The 17,269-nt window shown below is 39.1% G+C and overlaps 1 protein-coding gene across 1 annotated transcript; it reads right to left on the bottom strand.

Annotated features, from left to right (window-relative positions):
* Positions 1-770: 770 nt before the first annotated feature.
* Positions 771-16,026, bottom strand: LOC137257415 (transmembrane protease serine 9-like). The gene is made up of 12 exons (XM_067794749.1): positions 16,013-16,026; positions 13,255-13,398; positions 12,406-12,527; positions 10,503-10,643; positions 9,754-9,896; positions 8,637-8,780; positions 4,899-5,000; positions 3,617-3,765; positions 3,075-3,202; positions 2,203-2,340; positions 1,801-1,952; positions 771-926 (listed from the first exon to the last, which is right to left on the bottom strand). Exons 1-12 carry the CDS (start codon positions 16,024-16,026, stop codon positions 771-773), a joined length of 1,533 nt encoding a protein of 510 aa, XP_067650850.1.
* Between the last annotated feature and the right edge of the window lie 1,243 nt (positions 16,027-17,269).

The raw sequence follows: 17,269 nt of genomic DNA on the forward strand, positions 1-17,269 counted from the left end.
ATCGTTCATAGTATGAACGCATACAAAATTTTAATCATTCTTAAAAAGTCACCTCCCTGTGGACATTCAACTTTCTACACCTAATGACCTTATGAACACCATTGCATTGTCTGTGCCAGTGAATTTTCTTTGTCTAATGAAGATTGGTTACGAGTTGTAACACATGAGCTAGTATCATCACATTTGCAGTTCATAATGAATTAAGAGCCAATGTGATAACTCTTGATTTGCTATGAACCATCTGTACTACATTTAGATTGGTTAGAGGAGAATTGTGAAAGAGAGACATTACATTTCATGACAAATGAACTATATTGTCGTTATATTTCCTGGGACAACTAACGTTTGCACCAATGTCACGACATTTGCTCTGCTTAATGACAAGTGAACTAATGTCATTCAATGTTCTGTGCCTACTAAACTATAAACCAATGACACTGCATTTACTCTGTTTTTGACCAGTGAAGCAATCTCATTCCATGTTCGATTCTGTGCCCACTGAACCATGAAACAGTAACACTACACAGTTCTGCTTAATGAACAGAAACCAATGTCATTCCACGATCTTTACCTACTCAGTGAATCAGTGCTATTACACACTACCTTACATACACACTACTATACAACGGCATTTTATTTTAAAATAAGGACGTCGTTAACATGTAGATAATAATCGTTTCACATATACCTCTTCAGGCATCTAAAAAGCTTCTTCAAGTTGAAAGTGATCTGATCATAACGTTCGCGGTGATTAATGTCATTCCTGCCCATCAGGACCTCGCACTATTTATCCATGAGACATAGCCAGGCACAAAGGCGTAGACACCCGGTGCCCTTCGCCGTCCACATCCTCTTCCGAAAGAAACGATACCCATGACTTTCCAGTTGGTGCCGGAACTACACATCAAAGGGCCTCCAGAGTCCCCCTTGAAAATACATCAAAAACAAAATATATGTAATGTATCTTAATTAGTTTCATGTTTTCTTACACTCGCCTCAGTATCTTCATATCTTCCAGATGGAGAATGATATTTTACTTCAGTATCGATGAAAAAAATTATTGTGAGCCGTCTTCATACCCTCGTTTGTTATAATGTAGTGATTCCACGGTTGTCTTATGCACAATGTGGTATATAGAGCCATGATTTAATCATATTCTCTTCAAATCACTCACATATTCATGCTCACTCAAAGCCGTTTTTTTGGATACATATATCATGGTTTCATATTCATGTTTAGATATTGAACCCGATTTTAATACAAGATTTTATATTCATGATCAAATATTGAAGCTACGTTAGTACAGGGTTTCTTATTCATTAATAGATATTAAAACATATTTTAGTACAAAATGTCATATTCTTTATTACATATTGAAAAAAATTAATACACGTTTTCATATTCATAATCAAATATTGAAGCTATTTTAGTGTCAGGTTTCCTACTCATTACAGCATATCAAAACATATTTTAGTACAAAATTCCATATTCATTATTACAAATTAAACACAAATAATACAAAATTTCATGTTCATGATCAAATATTGAAGCTACCTTATTGCAAGTTTTCTTACCCATTATTGCATATTAAAACATATTTTAGTACAAAATTTCACATTCATTATTACAAAGTAAACACAAATAATACAATATTTCATGTTCATGATCAAATATTGAAGTTATTTCTGTACAAGGTTTCTATTTCAATATTGCGTACTAAAACATATTAGTACAAAATTTCATATTCACTATTACAAAAAATAACACAAGGTTTCATATTCATAACTAAATAGTTTGTACCCGACAAGAGTCTCTCCCTCCATATCTAACGTCGCCCGCACAGATGTTGTTTGTGTCAAAGCTTCGAGATCCATATATCCTTCTGCATGTAGCACTGCTCACTATCGGCACTTTGACGCTCCGGAGAACATTCTCTGCCCGTAAATTTTGCTCTGAAAATAATGAAAGTTATTAATCACATTTTGTTAGAATTTTCAAATCCTAAATGATTCTTCTAACGTACGACATTAAACTCAACATCTGACTTTCCCTGGGATTATTAGATGTTTGTTGTTGCGATTGGACGGGTGCGACTAACCGCGTGATTGCGAATGGTTCTTGTTTGGGTAAAGTTTGTAATGTGTTCAGTGGTTGTTAGATCGTAAGAAGTTTACAAATATTTATGCATGATATCATATTCACCATTTGTAAGTCCCCAACCTGCGGCTACACATATTTCTCCAACCATGGCAGTGTCAGCTTCACTGGGGAGGCAGATAGGGCGAACACACTGCGACCATCTCAACCTTCTGCTCAGTGTGATGACTGCAACGTCGTTAGCTGAAACAGATAGGAATGTGTATACACTAAGAACTTAATTAAACACACCATGTATGTTTGCAGTAGGTTTTCAACATGTACTTACAACTCCTCGTGTTGCCCAAAATGGAGACATTCAGATATTTGAAATGTCATTTTGAGTGTGACACGATTCAAGATCAGTTCCGAGTGTAACCTCCATGTGACTCTCATCCCCATACCTCTGTCAGCTTCCTGATCCTCTAAAGTGGTAGTCTCCGTCATTCCTCGTGCAATGTAGCTTCCAGCTGAGTCAGTGTTAGGGTACAGGTGGGTCCCTTTGTTGCACACAACGATCAGTCAAGTCGGACATATGTTCCAAAGGGTTATGATCGCGGCTCATTCAATATTGAGTTTTGTCAGTGGGTGCTTAACTAAGTTCTTTGTATATTCATTGGCACCATTGTCTTATTTTCTTAACTGCTTATTATTTAATCTCATTACTTACAACCCGTGAAGGTCCCTGGGTAGAATAGGCCTTCAGCAACCAATGCTTGCCATAAAAGGCGACTATGCTTGTCGTAAGAGGCGACTAGCGGGATTGGGTGGTCAGGCTCGCTGACTTGGTTGAAACATGTCATCGGTTCCCAATTGCGCAGATCGATGCCCATGTTGTTGATCACTGGATTGTCGATTATTTACAGACCGCCGCCATATAGCTGGAATACTGCTGAGTGCGGCGTAAAACTAAACTCACTCCCTCAATCATTACTTACAAAAACGGTTGCTTCTATACCGAGGATGAACAGCGACTTGAGACACTCTGAGCATCGTAGCTCTGTTCCGACGAGTAGATCCGACTCCTATCCTCAACAGTCTTGGATTGACCACAACATTACGTCTTCTGAAACATCGATGCACATAACTATTACATTTAACCGAGATGAGGCCGAGATGCGGCATTGTCCTCGAACAAGAGGTAGGTCAGGCGTCCTGGAGCCTTACCAGTACCAGCGAAACACACAAAATGGCATTCATACGTTTGGGCTGTTCCCAACGACGTTTTAATGTATTTTGCACGTCTCTGGTGACATTACGTCAAAACGTTTGCTAGAAACATTGAAATGTTCGGGAATTCTGTCGCTTGTGTCCAGCGCCGTTGTATTGCTATAGCACATGTAAACTGACGAAAAACTGTCAAAAAATTGGTAAGTTCGGGAACTCTGGCGCTTGTGTCTCCCGCTGTTGTATTGCTATAACACTTGTAAATTGACGTAAAACTTCTCGCACTCACTCACTCACAATACACACCACCTACACGACACAGTGCGCAGCAGTGAGGACGTGTGTTTCGTCGATGATGCTGCCACCGCAGATGCTGCTTCGAGTTTGCACTACAGCCATCCAAGGGAACTGACAATCGGTGGACGCCTCCCCTCCCACAATACGGTTGGATGCCACGTAAATCTGGGCAGGGCCGGTTACTTGGCTTACACCACAGTCTGTGAAAAAGTCCGATATAATGAACAATTAATTACACAACCACCTGAGGTATACCGCATAGGATAAAAGATGAACAAATACCTACGGACCACACTGACTGTTTTAGGATTGATGTAAAACTAAGGAAGCGTAGCAGGGTCACAGTGGTTAAAAAACTGGTCTCACTCCAGTAATGTTCCTACGTAGGTCATGCCATCTCTTACTTAAGTGTTCCTACGTAGGATCAAATACTCACTACGTAGGAGATAGTATGTCCTATGTCCTTGATATTAAGTTCACTTAGGAGATAGCGAGACCATTGTTTACACCGTAGCCCAACTGCGCTCACGTAGAAAACAAGCAAGATCACATTAAATTTCTTGTTATTCAGTGCACGTACAAATATAAACCTTGACACAAAATATTAATTGTATTTTCATTCAAATTGTATGCCCGTTATTCTGGGATCATTAGCTTTGTAGGTTACTGTTTGTAACAACAATATAAATGCAAAAGTCATCCCTCTGAGACGAACATTTTTAATACAGACCATGTCACTGGGAAGACGACAGTCTGGATTGAGAGATTATGTTGCACATGACGTAGCCCGTAAAGAATTATCAATAATTCCTAATTTGGAGCCCACTTTGCATACAATTATAAATACTTTCATGATTTATATGCAAACTTACATGAAGTAAGTGTTTAACTATTCTGTACTCTCTGAAAAATGCATATAACCGAGGTGTCAAACCACCAATAAAATATAGATATTCGTCTCATTAATCTAAGGGGAGACCGAAACTTCTGCATTACGTCACGTCGTCTTTTTCAGATCTATTTCACGTCTTATCTTTTTGGTTATTTTCTTCTTTTTTTTATTAATTTGATTTTTTGCCTGTACGTGAAAATAATTACGGCTGTAATTAGAAAGTAAAGTAAAACTCTTGTCTTTCATTTTAAATAAATCATATAATTTCATCATTTATGAACTGGCACCAAAAATAATGCTGAACTGGTATATTCCGATTCATCAATCACCTTGCATCAACACAGATGAGGTGTACATAGTGACTGTATGAACAGATACATGTATACTTAGTGTTTCATTTTTTTACCGGCAGGTAGGGGTCCACATTGACAGTATCTGTAGAGTAGCTGGCACACCTGTGACGTGGGGAAACATTGGCGGAAGTACGGACAGTTTTCTCCACATCTGTCTGTGTCACGAAAAGGTACAAATAAGAGATGTAACTTCCCCAGAGAACAAATCTGAGACGTCTTTGTTCTTTTGTAAATAAATCTAATATATTAATCGCAGGGGATCTGGTACAGATTTATGAACAGCGCTGAACTTTCGTTATATTTGGGGTCACACTTTCTCAGCGAAGTACAAATTCTAATACTGTTTTTTAGTTAAGTCCCATCTGGGATTCGAATAAACAGTCTCAGAGTCAGGCACCTAGATGAGAGTGTGGGTTCGAATCCCGGATGTGACTCAACTAAAAAAAAATGCTAGAATTTGTGCTTTACTAAGAAAGTGGAATCCGAAATATAATATGTGTTATATTTGACCACTTTCTAAATGGCATTGTCTAATCAGCGTTGAACTGTTTAATACATTCCGAGATATCACTGTGAGATTTGAGCTGGCAAACCAACTAAACGTTGTTTGAGGCTGATTTGATGACGTTACCAATTGAGCCTTAAATGCCCTTTAAACTAACGCTATTTAAGCTTTAGATGCGAGATGAGAAGGTGAGTGAGTTTTACACCGCACTCAGCAATATTCCAGCCATATGGCGGCGGTCTGTAAATAATCGAGTCTGGATCAGACAATCCAGTGATCAACAACACGAGCATCGATCTGCGCAATTGGGAACCGATGAGATGTTTCAACCAAGTCAGCGAGCCCGTTAGTCGCCTCTTACAAGCATAGTCGCCTTTTATGGCAAGCATTGGTTGCTGAAGGCCCATTCTACCCCGAGACCTTGACGGGTCGAGATGAGGAAGTGATCACTGGAATCTACAAAAAAGCTCTTGTCAGATTGTGTAAAGCCACAAGCCAAGTTAAATGAAGTCATGTGTCGTATTAAGTAAATTCCTCTGAATGAAACGGATTAACTTCACCAGGCCCAACACCATTCCTTATGGCAAATCATATGAAATACATGTACATTTTTGTCTTTAAAGACACCAAAACGGCCCCATATCTTCCGTATGTGGAGTACTATTCTTGAGATCTTTTTTCACTGAGATTCACTATTTACCCTTAGGCTATTACCCACTAAATCAATTGATATATTTTCGACCCGTGAAGATCCGGGAGAGACTTTATCTTCAGCAACCAGTGCCTGTGATAAAAGGCGACTAACGGGATCATGAGGTCATGAGATCGCTCTTTTCATCATACCCCAACTGCATAAATCAATGATTGTGAAAGTGATCACTGGATTGTCTGGAGTCGATTATTTAATTACCGCCTCCATTTAGCGGGGACATTGTCAAGCTTGGCTTTAAATAACAATCAGTCGAAGTATATTTTCTGTTTTAATGTGTTTTTCAGAGCTTAAACACACAATCTAGAATATTAATAACTATTCAAAAAAATATAGGATATAATTCGTTGATACCACTGTGATTAATCTCTTGCGTTCCACAGTAATTTGAACGAGTCAGATGATTCTTAACTTCTTTAGAGTAGTTTGCAGCCGACTAGCCTGGTGTTATTTGAAACATTAGTAACATGAATGTCGGAAAGAAAGTGATATTATTCAAAGGTTAACCGTGGTTTATATTTATCTGACACGCTTATTTAAAAACAAAATAAGAAACCCTGTCAAACATGTCTGAAAAACATTTGACAAGATCTTTCACACACTTACTTTTTTGACCGTAACTGCATATCACCAGTGTCAGAAACCACAGAGCAAACACACAAATTCGCCACCAGAGACTCCAGGCGCTGTTCCCTTCACACCTACTCATGACTAGTGTTCAAATGAAGACATCTAACTTATCACACGGCTTTATTCAAAAATATATAAAGCAGGTACTTGTTGAAAATAACGATGATTATATCTACCATTGAACAACGATTGCTCGATGCTTTGTGTGACAACAGTTTGTAATCAAGGACGTGAAGATGGGCCAGGATGAATGTATTACGACAATAGGGAAGGCACATGAAGGTCAAACAGGTGTGCGCTCGATAAACAACAGGATGTTTGTCTGTTTTGATGTCATCAATGGATGAAGTCACTATCGAAATATTTCATTGCTGAAACTACTTCAAACGAAAAGGATGTCTGTCACAATGACTGGACGATAGTATACCAAACAGCAAAAGAAACGCAAGTCTGTTTTTGTCAAGTTTTTAAATAGAAGACACAAACATGAGATTTCATTTTTTCGAAACTTACGTTTCTTTTGTAGTTCAGTATATTAATTGACGTACGGTGAATACAAGCGACAAAACCGTTCCCACATCAAGAAGAAATCTGCGGCTAAAGCACAGTCGATGGCACAACTGTATTATGAGAATATTCACACGCTACATGATTATGTCCGAGACAACCTAACAAATTGTAACCTGCGTTCCACTCTCCGTGTATTATCAGTACACTTATATGTTATGATGATTCACTGTTATTAATATTGACCGTTGATTTATTGATATACGTACATGAAATGTTTTTCGCTTTTTGCTTTCATTTGATTTTCACGTTTTGCTTGTATGATCCAATTAACCGGACGTCTCTCTATCCGGACGATATTCGAGTGACGCCCAAACGTCCGCATAAACAGGGTTCGAATTATTCGGCTCAGCAGTATTACAGCTGTACGCTGATATTTGTAAACAATTCGAATCTGAACCAGACAATCCAATAATCGTCACCACACGATATATGTGTATGAAAAGCTATGAAAAAAGGATGATACCATAGTGTTCGTATCCTGCCCCATCTGTGTCATAAACACATGCAATGCCTAGTCAACTGTTCCCCTGAGATATTTCGTGAACGTCAAGTCAAGATGAAAGTAAAGATAAGCACTTGCATCTGACATTATTTTTGTCATTGACGTGTCTAATTTCGAAATTTTCTCCACAAGTCTGTCATAAAACACGCTGAATGTTTTATTGACGCATTGGGTGCATGTAACCCTGATCAATCAACTCCGTTATTTTATATTTGTGGCCATATCACAAAACAAACATCAACATGTTTAACACATTTTGTTATAGCTTTTATTTAGGTGCACAGTTTTCCTACAAAGCGGAAGTTTTAACTATCAAAACAGATCAGTATAGTATTCTTGAGAATCTCCATTGGACGATTCGGACCTGAGCCAGTCTTGTGTGTATGTGTGTATGTGTGTATGTGTGTATGTGTGTGTGTATGTATGTATGTATGTATTTTGTGCGCGTGTATGTACGCGGGCATGTGTATGTGTGTGTTAGTATTCATGCTCTTTAAGTGTGTATGCGCCTGTGTGTCTCTAGGCGAGGTGAGTGTGACTGTTCATTTTTGTGAGATTCATGTGACTGACGTGTATATCAATTTGCTTTTGTGTATTCTTTTTATTTGATCAGTCAGATGTGTGGAAATCTAGAAAATATGTTTTTCACAAATGTACACATGTAGAGGATTAAATGTCGACTAATTCTATTCAACACAAAAATCTATGCCGTGCGACAGTTTACTGTTTGCTGGAATGAGGTATGGTTGAAGAGGAAATGTTAAATATCCCAGGCTCCACCCACACCGACATCCCAGGCTATCTCACACCCACAGCACAGGTTACAACAACATCCCAGGCTACACCCACCCTCACATCCAAGGCTACACCCACACCCGCACCCGCACCCGCACCCGCACCCGCACCCGCACCCGCACCCGCACCCGCACCCGCACCCGCACCCGCACCCGCACCCGCACCCGCACCCGCACCCGCACCCGCACCCGCGCCCACACCCACACCCACACCCACATCCCAGGCTTCATCCACACCTACACCCTTTACCCCATGGGTATGGCTTCTAGCATGTAATGAGAAAAAAACACACTTTAAACAAGAGTTTAACTCTTCATAACAAGAGTATAGCTTGTGTTTATTATATTATTCATCCACTGTCCGTTTCTTTAGTAGTGATATGGTTTCATCATTGAAGTTACATCGTCAATCCAAGAGATATATTTTGAAACTCTTGTATATTTTCCAGGAAACATGGGTCTAGCACATCCAAAACCACTTGACACAACTCCAATCAGAGTCCATCGATTATTGTAGTCGCAAATCAAAGGACCTCCAGAATCAGTCTGAAGAAGAAGCATTATCTGTGGATTGGTTGGAAACACTGGCTATCGCGAAATGAGTGAATACTCTTTTAAGCCGCGTTTGGCAATATTCCAGCAATTGGGCTTTACACATTGTACCCTTGTGGGGAATCGAACCCAGCCCTTGGGCATGACGTGGATTTAACCACTACCATACTCAGCTAAAGACGAATATAGGACAAAACAAACTGTATATACCATGCATTCCGTACTTGTATCCTGCCATCCGTTTAGTGCGACGCCATAATGACGTCATCAAACGTCACAGAAAAGGTTTATTTCTTCTGTTGGTATACATTTGTACCGTATATATACTGAACATCTCAAGAAACGCAACTCTCTTTTTTGTGAAGTTTTTGAATATACATGACAGCTTATTCTAAAGAGATTTCATGTAACTTGCGTTTCTTTTGCTTTTCAGAATTGTTACATTGCTTCAGCGTCACAACAAAACGAAATGTGGGGATCGAACCTGGATCTTCGGTGTAAGGAGCAAACGCTTTAACCACTAGGCCACTCCACATTCCTTACATTAATGAAAGCACCAGAACGACCCTAACGTCTGCTCTGGACCTTTTTTCTGACATAAAACCTCCCTCATACATTTCTAGACCTTAAACCCCAAACAACTTACACTACAGGAATCTTTTCCTCCTTTGTCAAAGTATCCTGCGCAGAGTTGTGTGTCCAACACGTTGTAAGATGTCTGGCAAGTCGCCCGACCCACCAATGGTACTTTAACCTTCTGCAGCTTGAACGGCTGGAACAGCCTTGCCTCTGAAACAACATGTGGCACGTATCAGAAGTCACGAAGAAAACACCCGGCTGTACCCATGGCAACAGAAATCAATGGACACCCACACTGGGACGTTCATAAACTCAGACTTCTATCGGTTTTCCCTGTCAAGCTGACACACGGTGACATGCTCAAGGCTTAATTTGCGCACTCACTGATGCGTCACCAAGGTAACACCGCACAGACTCCGTTGTAATTCCTGATAGTTTACACTTGGTGACGACAATATATTCGTTGTCTGTAGTGTATATATTGCATAAATGATACTTTATATGACACTAGAATATGTCCATTTTCACACAGCCATAGTCTGAGATTGAAGTACAAACTTCCTCAGATGTAGACCCTATTACGAGCTTGAGTGTTGTGTTTTGGTTTTTGCTGAACGCCGCAGGCAGCCCTTTTCCAGCTACTTGGCTGCGGTCAAGTCTGGTTCAGGCAATCCAGTGATCAACATCATGGGCATCGATCTACGCAGTAGGGATTTCGATGACATGTGAGGTCAACGAGTCTGACCACTAGGCTATTAAGACTACTATGTGTTGCTAATGACCAACATTTTACCCAGATGTCAAAAAGACACGTACCTGATGTAAGTCCCCATCCAGCGACGATGCACGTCTGATTCACTTTGTACTGGTGGTCTTGTGGGGGAAGGCAAATAGGCCGTATACATTTATCAAACTTGATCGGTTCTTCTAGTCTCAGAATAGCAATATCATTAATATCTGCAAAAGATCACAGTTATTGTTCATGTGTAATTTAGAAATAACTTTTAAGCTGAATAAAAACACAAAACCTACTTCGACATTCCAGATTTTGATATTTTTCGGAAAGTTCAAAGTATCAACTTCTTGTTCAGACATAAAATTACACATGCATTCTAATTCCTGGTGTAGCATTGCTTATAAGTTAGACAACTCATCGGATACATTTAGAGCTCCAATACAAAGACAACTGTTTGTGATTACTATTTTTTTCCCTGAAGGCATAACTGTGAGCATGTACCAAGTGAAGCTAACTTGGAAAGGGGAATATTCACAACCATAAACCAGCAGAGGAAATACTTGCAGAGCGGCCACTCAAGAGGGATGAACTGTGACACCCAAGTTTATAACAAATAATCAAGCATTGATACTTTCAATTTCGAGATTCTGCAACTTCCCTTCATGTGATGACATACATATAAGCCTGTACGTCAAGTCAGTAAAATATCGATGAACACACACCCACATCCCAGGCTACCCCCACACCTAAACTAGACAAAAATAAAAACCTGACACTCGTTTCAGATAGTATTTTGAAACTTTTGTTGAAAGAGTTCTTGTTGTGATTATGGTTAAATGCAGTGTCAAGGGCATTAGGCCATAAATTCATTCTACTGGTTGGGCCTACGTAGCACAGGCGAGAGCACTGTACGCCAAAATCACGTTTCCACGTGCCACAAGTCACGTGACCCATTGATACACGTGCAAATAGATCTCAAGGTAGCAGAGTAGATTGTCATTTCAGAAAGAAACATGATTCTATGGTTAATTATTCGTTAATTTGCAATGCCACGACTGTCAAACATTCAGCGTTAACTTGCCATTGGCATGCTGAATACGGGATGTTGCGAGGGTTATGGGATGCAGTCGACAGACCATCCATAATCTCCAGACACGTGTCCATCAAACTGGCACCACAGCTGACCGCCCCCGTCCTGGTCGACCACGTGTGACGTCACACGCAGCGAGATTGGAATAGGGTTGTGTTTTGCGATGAATCAAGGTTCACATTAACCTTTGCTGATGGAAGGGTTAGAGTTTGGTTGTGACGAGGAGAACACAATGCCCGGTTTATCGTACAGGAAGTGGATCGATTTGGGGGCGGTAGCGTTATGGTTTGAGGTGCTATCAACGGTCATGCTCGATCCCGACTCATTGTCATCCAGGGAAACCTTAATGCGGCAGCATACATGGATCAGGTGCTCGTTCCAGAGCTTTTGCCATTCATGACAGCTCATGGCCCAGGTCTGACTTTCCAGCAGGATAACGCCAGACCTCGTACGGCCAATAAAACAACGAATTTCCACAGGAACGCTGGTATAAATATCATGAAGTGACCCTCAAGATCTCCCGACCTCAACCCCATAGAGCATGTGTGGGATATGTTAGGCAAGCGGCTCCTCCAAGTAAGGAACCCTCCACGGAACTTGCAGGACCTTGGTGCCATGTTGGTTCAAATAAGGCGGCGCATTCCCCAAGCTGTGTTCAGACGCATCATCCAATCCATGAGGTGACGTTGTATCGCAGTTGTGAACGCCCATGGAGGACACACCCGGTATTGGCATAACAAACATGACATGACAAACATGTTCTGTATGCGACAATCGTTATCTCAAACCCATTTTCCAAAATGTTCAAATTATTAACTTTGAAACGAGTGTAAATTTATTTTTATTTTTGTTTAGTATATATCGCTGAATACACATTGAAGAATATTTCTTACCCGAATGATAATCCGGATGCACACTGACGGCTGACACTGTAGCGTTTTGTGTATGACGCCTGTCTGAGGATCCCAGCCCCACAATCACATCTTTAGCTTTAGCTTTAGCTTTAGATGACCCCCTATATGAACATGAACCAAGTACATATTTGTGTAATTTATGACTAGTGTATAGTGTGGGAAAAAATAGGATCTCCCTCTTTTTATATACATTCATCATTAACAATAAGTATCACTTGTAGCTAAACTATTGCTACATTCTTGGCTGGATGCTACATTGCTAACATATTTGTAAACGTTGAGTTCATTGCACAGGAAGCGATAGAAATGTTTAAACGTCCAGTGAAATGTTTCTGCCAGTTTTGATGGAAAATGAACTTCACAGAGGAAAAGTTATATCATAATATTTCAGCATACAAAAGTGTTTGTACCATCGAGATAACTTAGTGATTCAAACAATTCGTGCTTCATGCGTTACAGTTTTGTTTTCAAGAATATATGGAAGATGTGTCGCAACATGATTCAAGAATCCACTGCATCTGTATCATCGGGGTAGCTTCGTGATTACAGGTGATATGTCATACGTATATCATAATTCCGTAACGGTTATTTCAAGAATGGTGTCAACATGGATGTTCTCTCTTCATTGAAACAGTACAATGTCATAATTTGTTACATCATATTTCAAGAATACGCGTGGCAGCGAACTAGCTTAGAGACTTAAGCGCTGGCTCACTGTTTTGATTATCCATGCTAGCACAGTTTTGATTCCGATATGATTCTTGTGTCCTGAAGCCACACATATCCTCTCATTCACCCTTTCACAGGAGCTACGGTAGGTACACTAACAAGAGGCAATGAGCTGCAGTGATGATGTGCCTGTCGTCGAGGATGGCGCCGCCACAAAGCAGGGAACCCTTTATGAACAGTGCAACGGTCCATGGCAACTCACAATCGCCAACGTCCACTCCACCAACGATGTAGGTGGATATCCTAGGTATGGGGGGAGGTTCAGCAACGCCACATTGGATAGCTTGGAATGTTCAAAAAGTAACTTTATATAATTATTCTTTTTACATTAAAAACAACATGAATAAACCATTTCATTTAGTTATTTATTGTTACTAAGTACCACTGAACAAAGACTTTTAGTGCTCCAAATTGCATGAAACAAATAAATTATGAGGCTTGGAATGAATCATGCGAACATAGGCTTTGAATTTAAAGCAGCTTTAATGATGAACATTACATGCGCTATGAAACTGCGTCGTGTTGCGTAATATGAGCATTTAAAGCTTCAAATACCTTCACATTTGCATATGTCCCAGTAGTATTTGCAGGCAGGGAAGCGTACGCACTGCTTAAAAACATCACAGAAGTCACATAGGTCTGTAATATCATGGAATAAAACCATAAAGTGCTGGAATGGTGCACATTGGTGTGACAAAACCCTTCATATCTATATCAGCGCCCATTCACTGTGCATAAGTGTCTGACAAAAGCAATCTTTACTCATGAAAGCTTTTCTAATTTCTAATATCCTACAGAATTCCAAATGTTGTTTACAAGTCATGCATTTGCAATGACGATACTTAATGAACTGAACAGGATATCATGATATGGTTTACACCCACATGCATCATGCACATGAAAACGACAGCTACATGACTCTGGTATGCAATGCTTTGAGTTAAGGTGATAGTTTCTGTCTTGTTTCGAAATAGGTTATGTTAGCTGACAAAGCAGATTGTTTGGAGTTTTCACTCTGCTTGTGAGAATATCCAAAACTGAAAAAGCAGACCTATATGAAAAACAAAGCAATGTGTTATTTGACACAACTGAATATATATTTCTGTTTTTTATTAAAACCCTGAAACATTTAGAACAACCGAAATCTTTTGACGTGCACGATGACTACAATACTATAAAACGGATTATAGATACACACCAAATGGAATATTGTTTGTCGTTTGGGGTTTGATTTGTTTTGTTTGTTTGTGTCTGTGCTTGTTGGGGTTTTTTGGTTGTTTTTTGCTGGTTTTCTTTTTGAGTGTGTAAGAATGGCTGTACGTATTATTTTGAACACAAACACTGTTCTTGTGTGCATGTATTGCTTTTCTTTCAAACTGTATTTTCATGACATAATGATAATAATTATTATGTTGTGTTATAGTAAGAAGTAAAGAGTACATGACATTTTTTGCACTTGAACTTGAGATGATGACGCAATATGACGATGAAAAAAAATATGGCATGAAGCTTTCTTAAAGAAGGAGCTGTAGTATGTCAGTAGATGATAACCAACAACATATGGCATTTACATCATTTACAAATGGTCGATTACTTACTTGCACAGTCGGTTTTCGGGAATGCAGCACATACTATTAGAAGTAAAAGTACAGATTTCGTCCACATTTTACGAGCTATGTAGATTCCTCTTCTTATCTTCTGTAATAGTGTACGAGACAAGAATGGCCCATCAAAGGCTGGTGTTCCTCCATAGCATTACTTAAATACGAGTACAAGAATTACAACTATGTCCTATATTGACAGTCATTGGGATGATACAAGACAACACAGCGACTCCTCCTTATAACTATCCTCTGAAAACCTACCTGCACCATCTTTTGATAAGGATTATTTATTTTACTTTCCCCATTACCGGATGCAAATAAAAGGCTACTCGTGGGCTTAGGTTACAAGCAAAGTGGGCACCGGTGTAAATTCCCATTCTTTGAATGGTGTTTGAGATGTACTTAGGTCTGTGTTCGCGAGACAAGTGGGTTATCTCTTCTTTACAGAATGAAATAATAGATTGCTCCTGCACTGATGTCAACCCCGAACAAGTGAATATGCAGGTTAGGTACACCAATGCGTGGTTGGCACGACTTTTTGGTCAACATCAAATCTGCGTCGCAATCGCACTAGGTTCAAAAGAGAGTATTTAACCCAGGAAGTGTTTATTCATAATAATCCCTTTTCACACAAGGCACCTTACCTCTTCTATTCATCCTTCTACGCACAGGAAATGGTTATGGCAACAAAAGGTGTAAGCTTACACTGTTATCGTGTTTGTGGAGTCTGAGTTGTCTGAATAATAAGCTTGTCATTTCTTGTTCAATCACAGCTATCAAGGACAGCTCTTATTATAATCTAGAACCAACGAATCCATTGTTCATCAATGTTTTTATCACTTAGTGACCTTAAGGTACCAAGCGCTGATGTGTTACCATTTTTATCTATGTTCATGTTTCTTATCATGATGTTATTATATTTGTATTTTAGGAGGAAAAAGGACAGATCCAAGCTTATTTGGTTAATGGGATGCTTTTAAGCGCTTAAAGGTCTTTCTAGATTTAGCCAACTTGCCAGTCTGAGGCATTTTATTCAAATTGCCGAGATGGATCATCTTTGGAGGATATACAGCGTAAAACTGACTGTTCCATCCAGACAGACAAACCTAACTTGAAATCATATCCTTTATCTGGTTTGGGTTTTCAAAAATGTATCCTCCAGGAGAATCTTTATAATAGAATATAGTTTGAGAAGGCATGTCATTTAATTGTAATATCAACGTGTATATTATAGATCACATATTACTTGTTACCTCTTTCCTGTCATCTTGATTACCCTAATCAGCTGTTTGGAGCACAAATAAGTGAGTGTCCAAGGTATATGAGGGCGCTATACAGCTGATGTTCTGGTATTTCAAAAGGGTTTATTATAGGTACTGTTCATCCCTTCAAGGGGTGCTTGTAGAATACGTAAAACAGTTCTGCGTGAACTGTGATGATCATGAGCATGTACTCTTGATAAGTCCTCTGAATTAAAGTAACTCTGCATGTTCAATCCATAAAGTTGGTTTGAATGATCTATTAGAGAGAACAAAGAAAGCGAAGACAATTAAATACACGTTTTATTTTTGCACCAAAAGACATACATTTTGAATCGTTTTTATTGATAATCAGTTTTTTCATGCATATGTCCTTTCAAGTGAAGCTAGTTATAACAGTGCATGAGGATACATATACATCTTTGTCAATATATCTTTGCCAATATATCTTTGCCAATACATCTTTGTCAATATATCTTTGCCAATACATCTTTGCCAATACATCTTTGCCAATACATCTTTGCCAATACATCTTTGCCAATATATCTTTGTCAAGTTAAAAATGATGAAGCTCCTATTTTCAAATTAACATGGAAAGCAACCTTGAAACGAGGACACTTGAACTTTTCAGTGCAATGGGTTCATCATTACTTAAAAGCTTTTACATAAGACCCTTGTAACCGCTGGAACCTAGGAATGAGCTGCATACAAGTGTTATCTGGTAAACCTACATCCTACTGGTCAAGAATACTGAGTACCTTGCCTACTCAAGGGTTTATTACAATATCGGCCATAATGCCTGGTCTAAGTTGGAAGGTGTATCTGTAAATACGTTTTCAATTAAAACCAGACTAAAGGATGACAGTAAATATCAAAGTGTTAGGTGTGTTGGTATGGAATAAATTGCAGGGATAAAACACTTAAGAAGGGAGGATTGAAAATGCTTTGTTAATCAATATTGAGATTATTTTCTGATGGGGACAAGAGTTGTCCCCAAATGTTGTATAGGTCTAGTAAGTTTTATCAGAACAGCTGTCAGTAAACAACATCAAATTCAAATTTAATTTCCACAATATCACTATAAACACCACTGTATTACAAAATCAAAACTGTTACAAGGAACAAAGTTGAAATAACATTGTTTTGTTTGGGGTTTTTTCGATAATCTAATGCCGCAATATTAGACATGCTCTTTGACTGTAAATATGCCTGTTAATGTTTCATATGAATAAATGACTTTTCTCATGATCT

This window comes from Haliotis asinina, chromosome 12 (genome assembly GCF_037392515.1).
Source record: "Haliotis asinina isolate JCU_RB_2024 chromosome 12, JCU_Hal_asi_v2, whole genome shotgun sequence".
NCBI classification, from domain to species: domain Eukaryota; kingdom Metazoa; phylum Mollusca; class Gastropoda; order Lepetellida; family Haliotidae; genus Haliotis; species Haliotis asinina.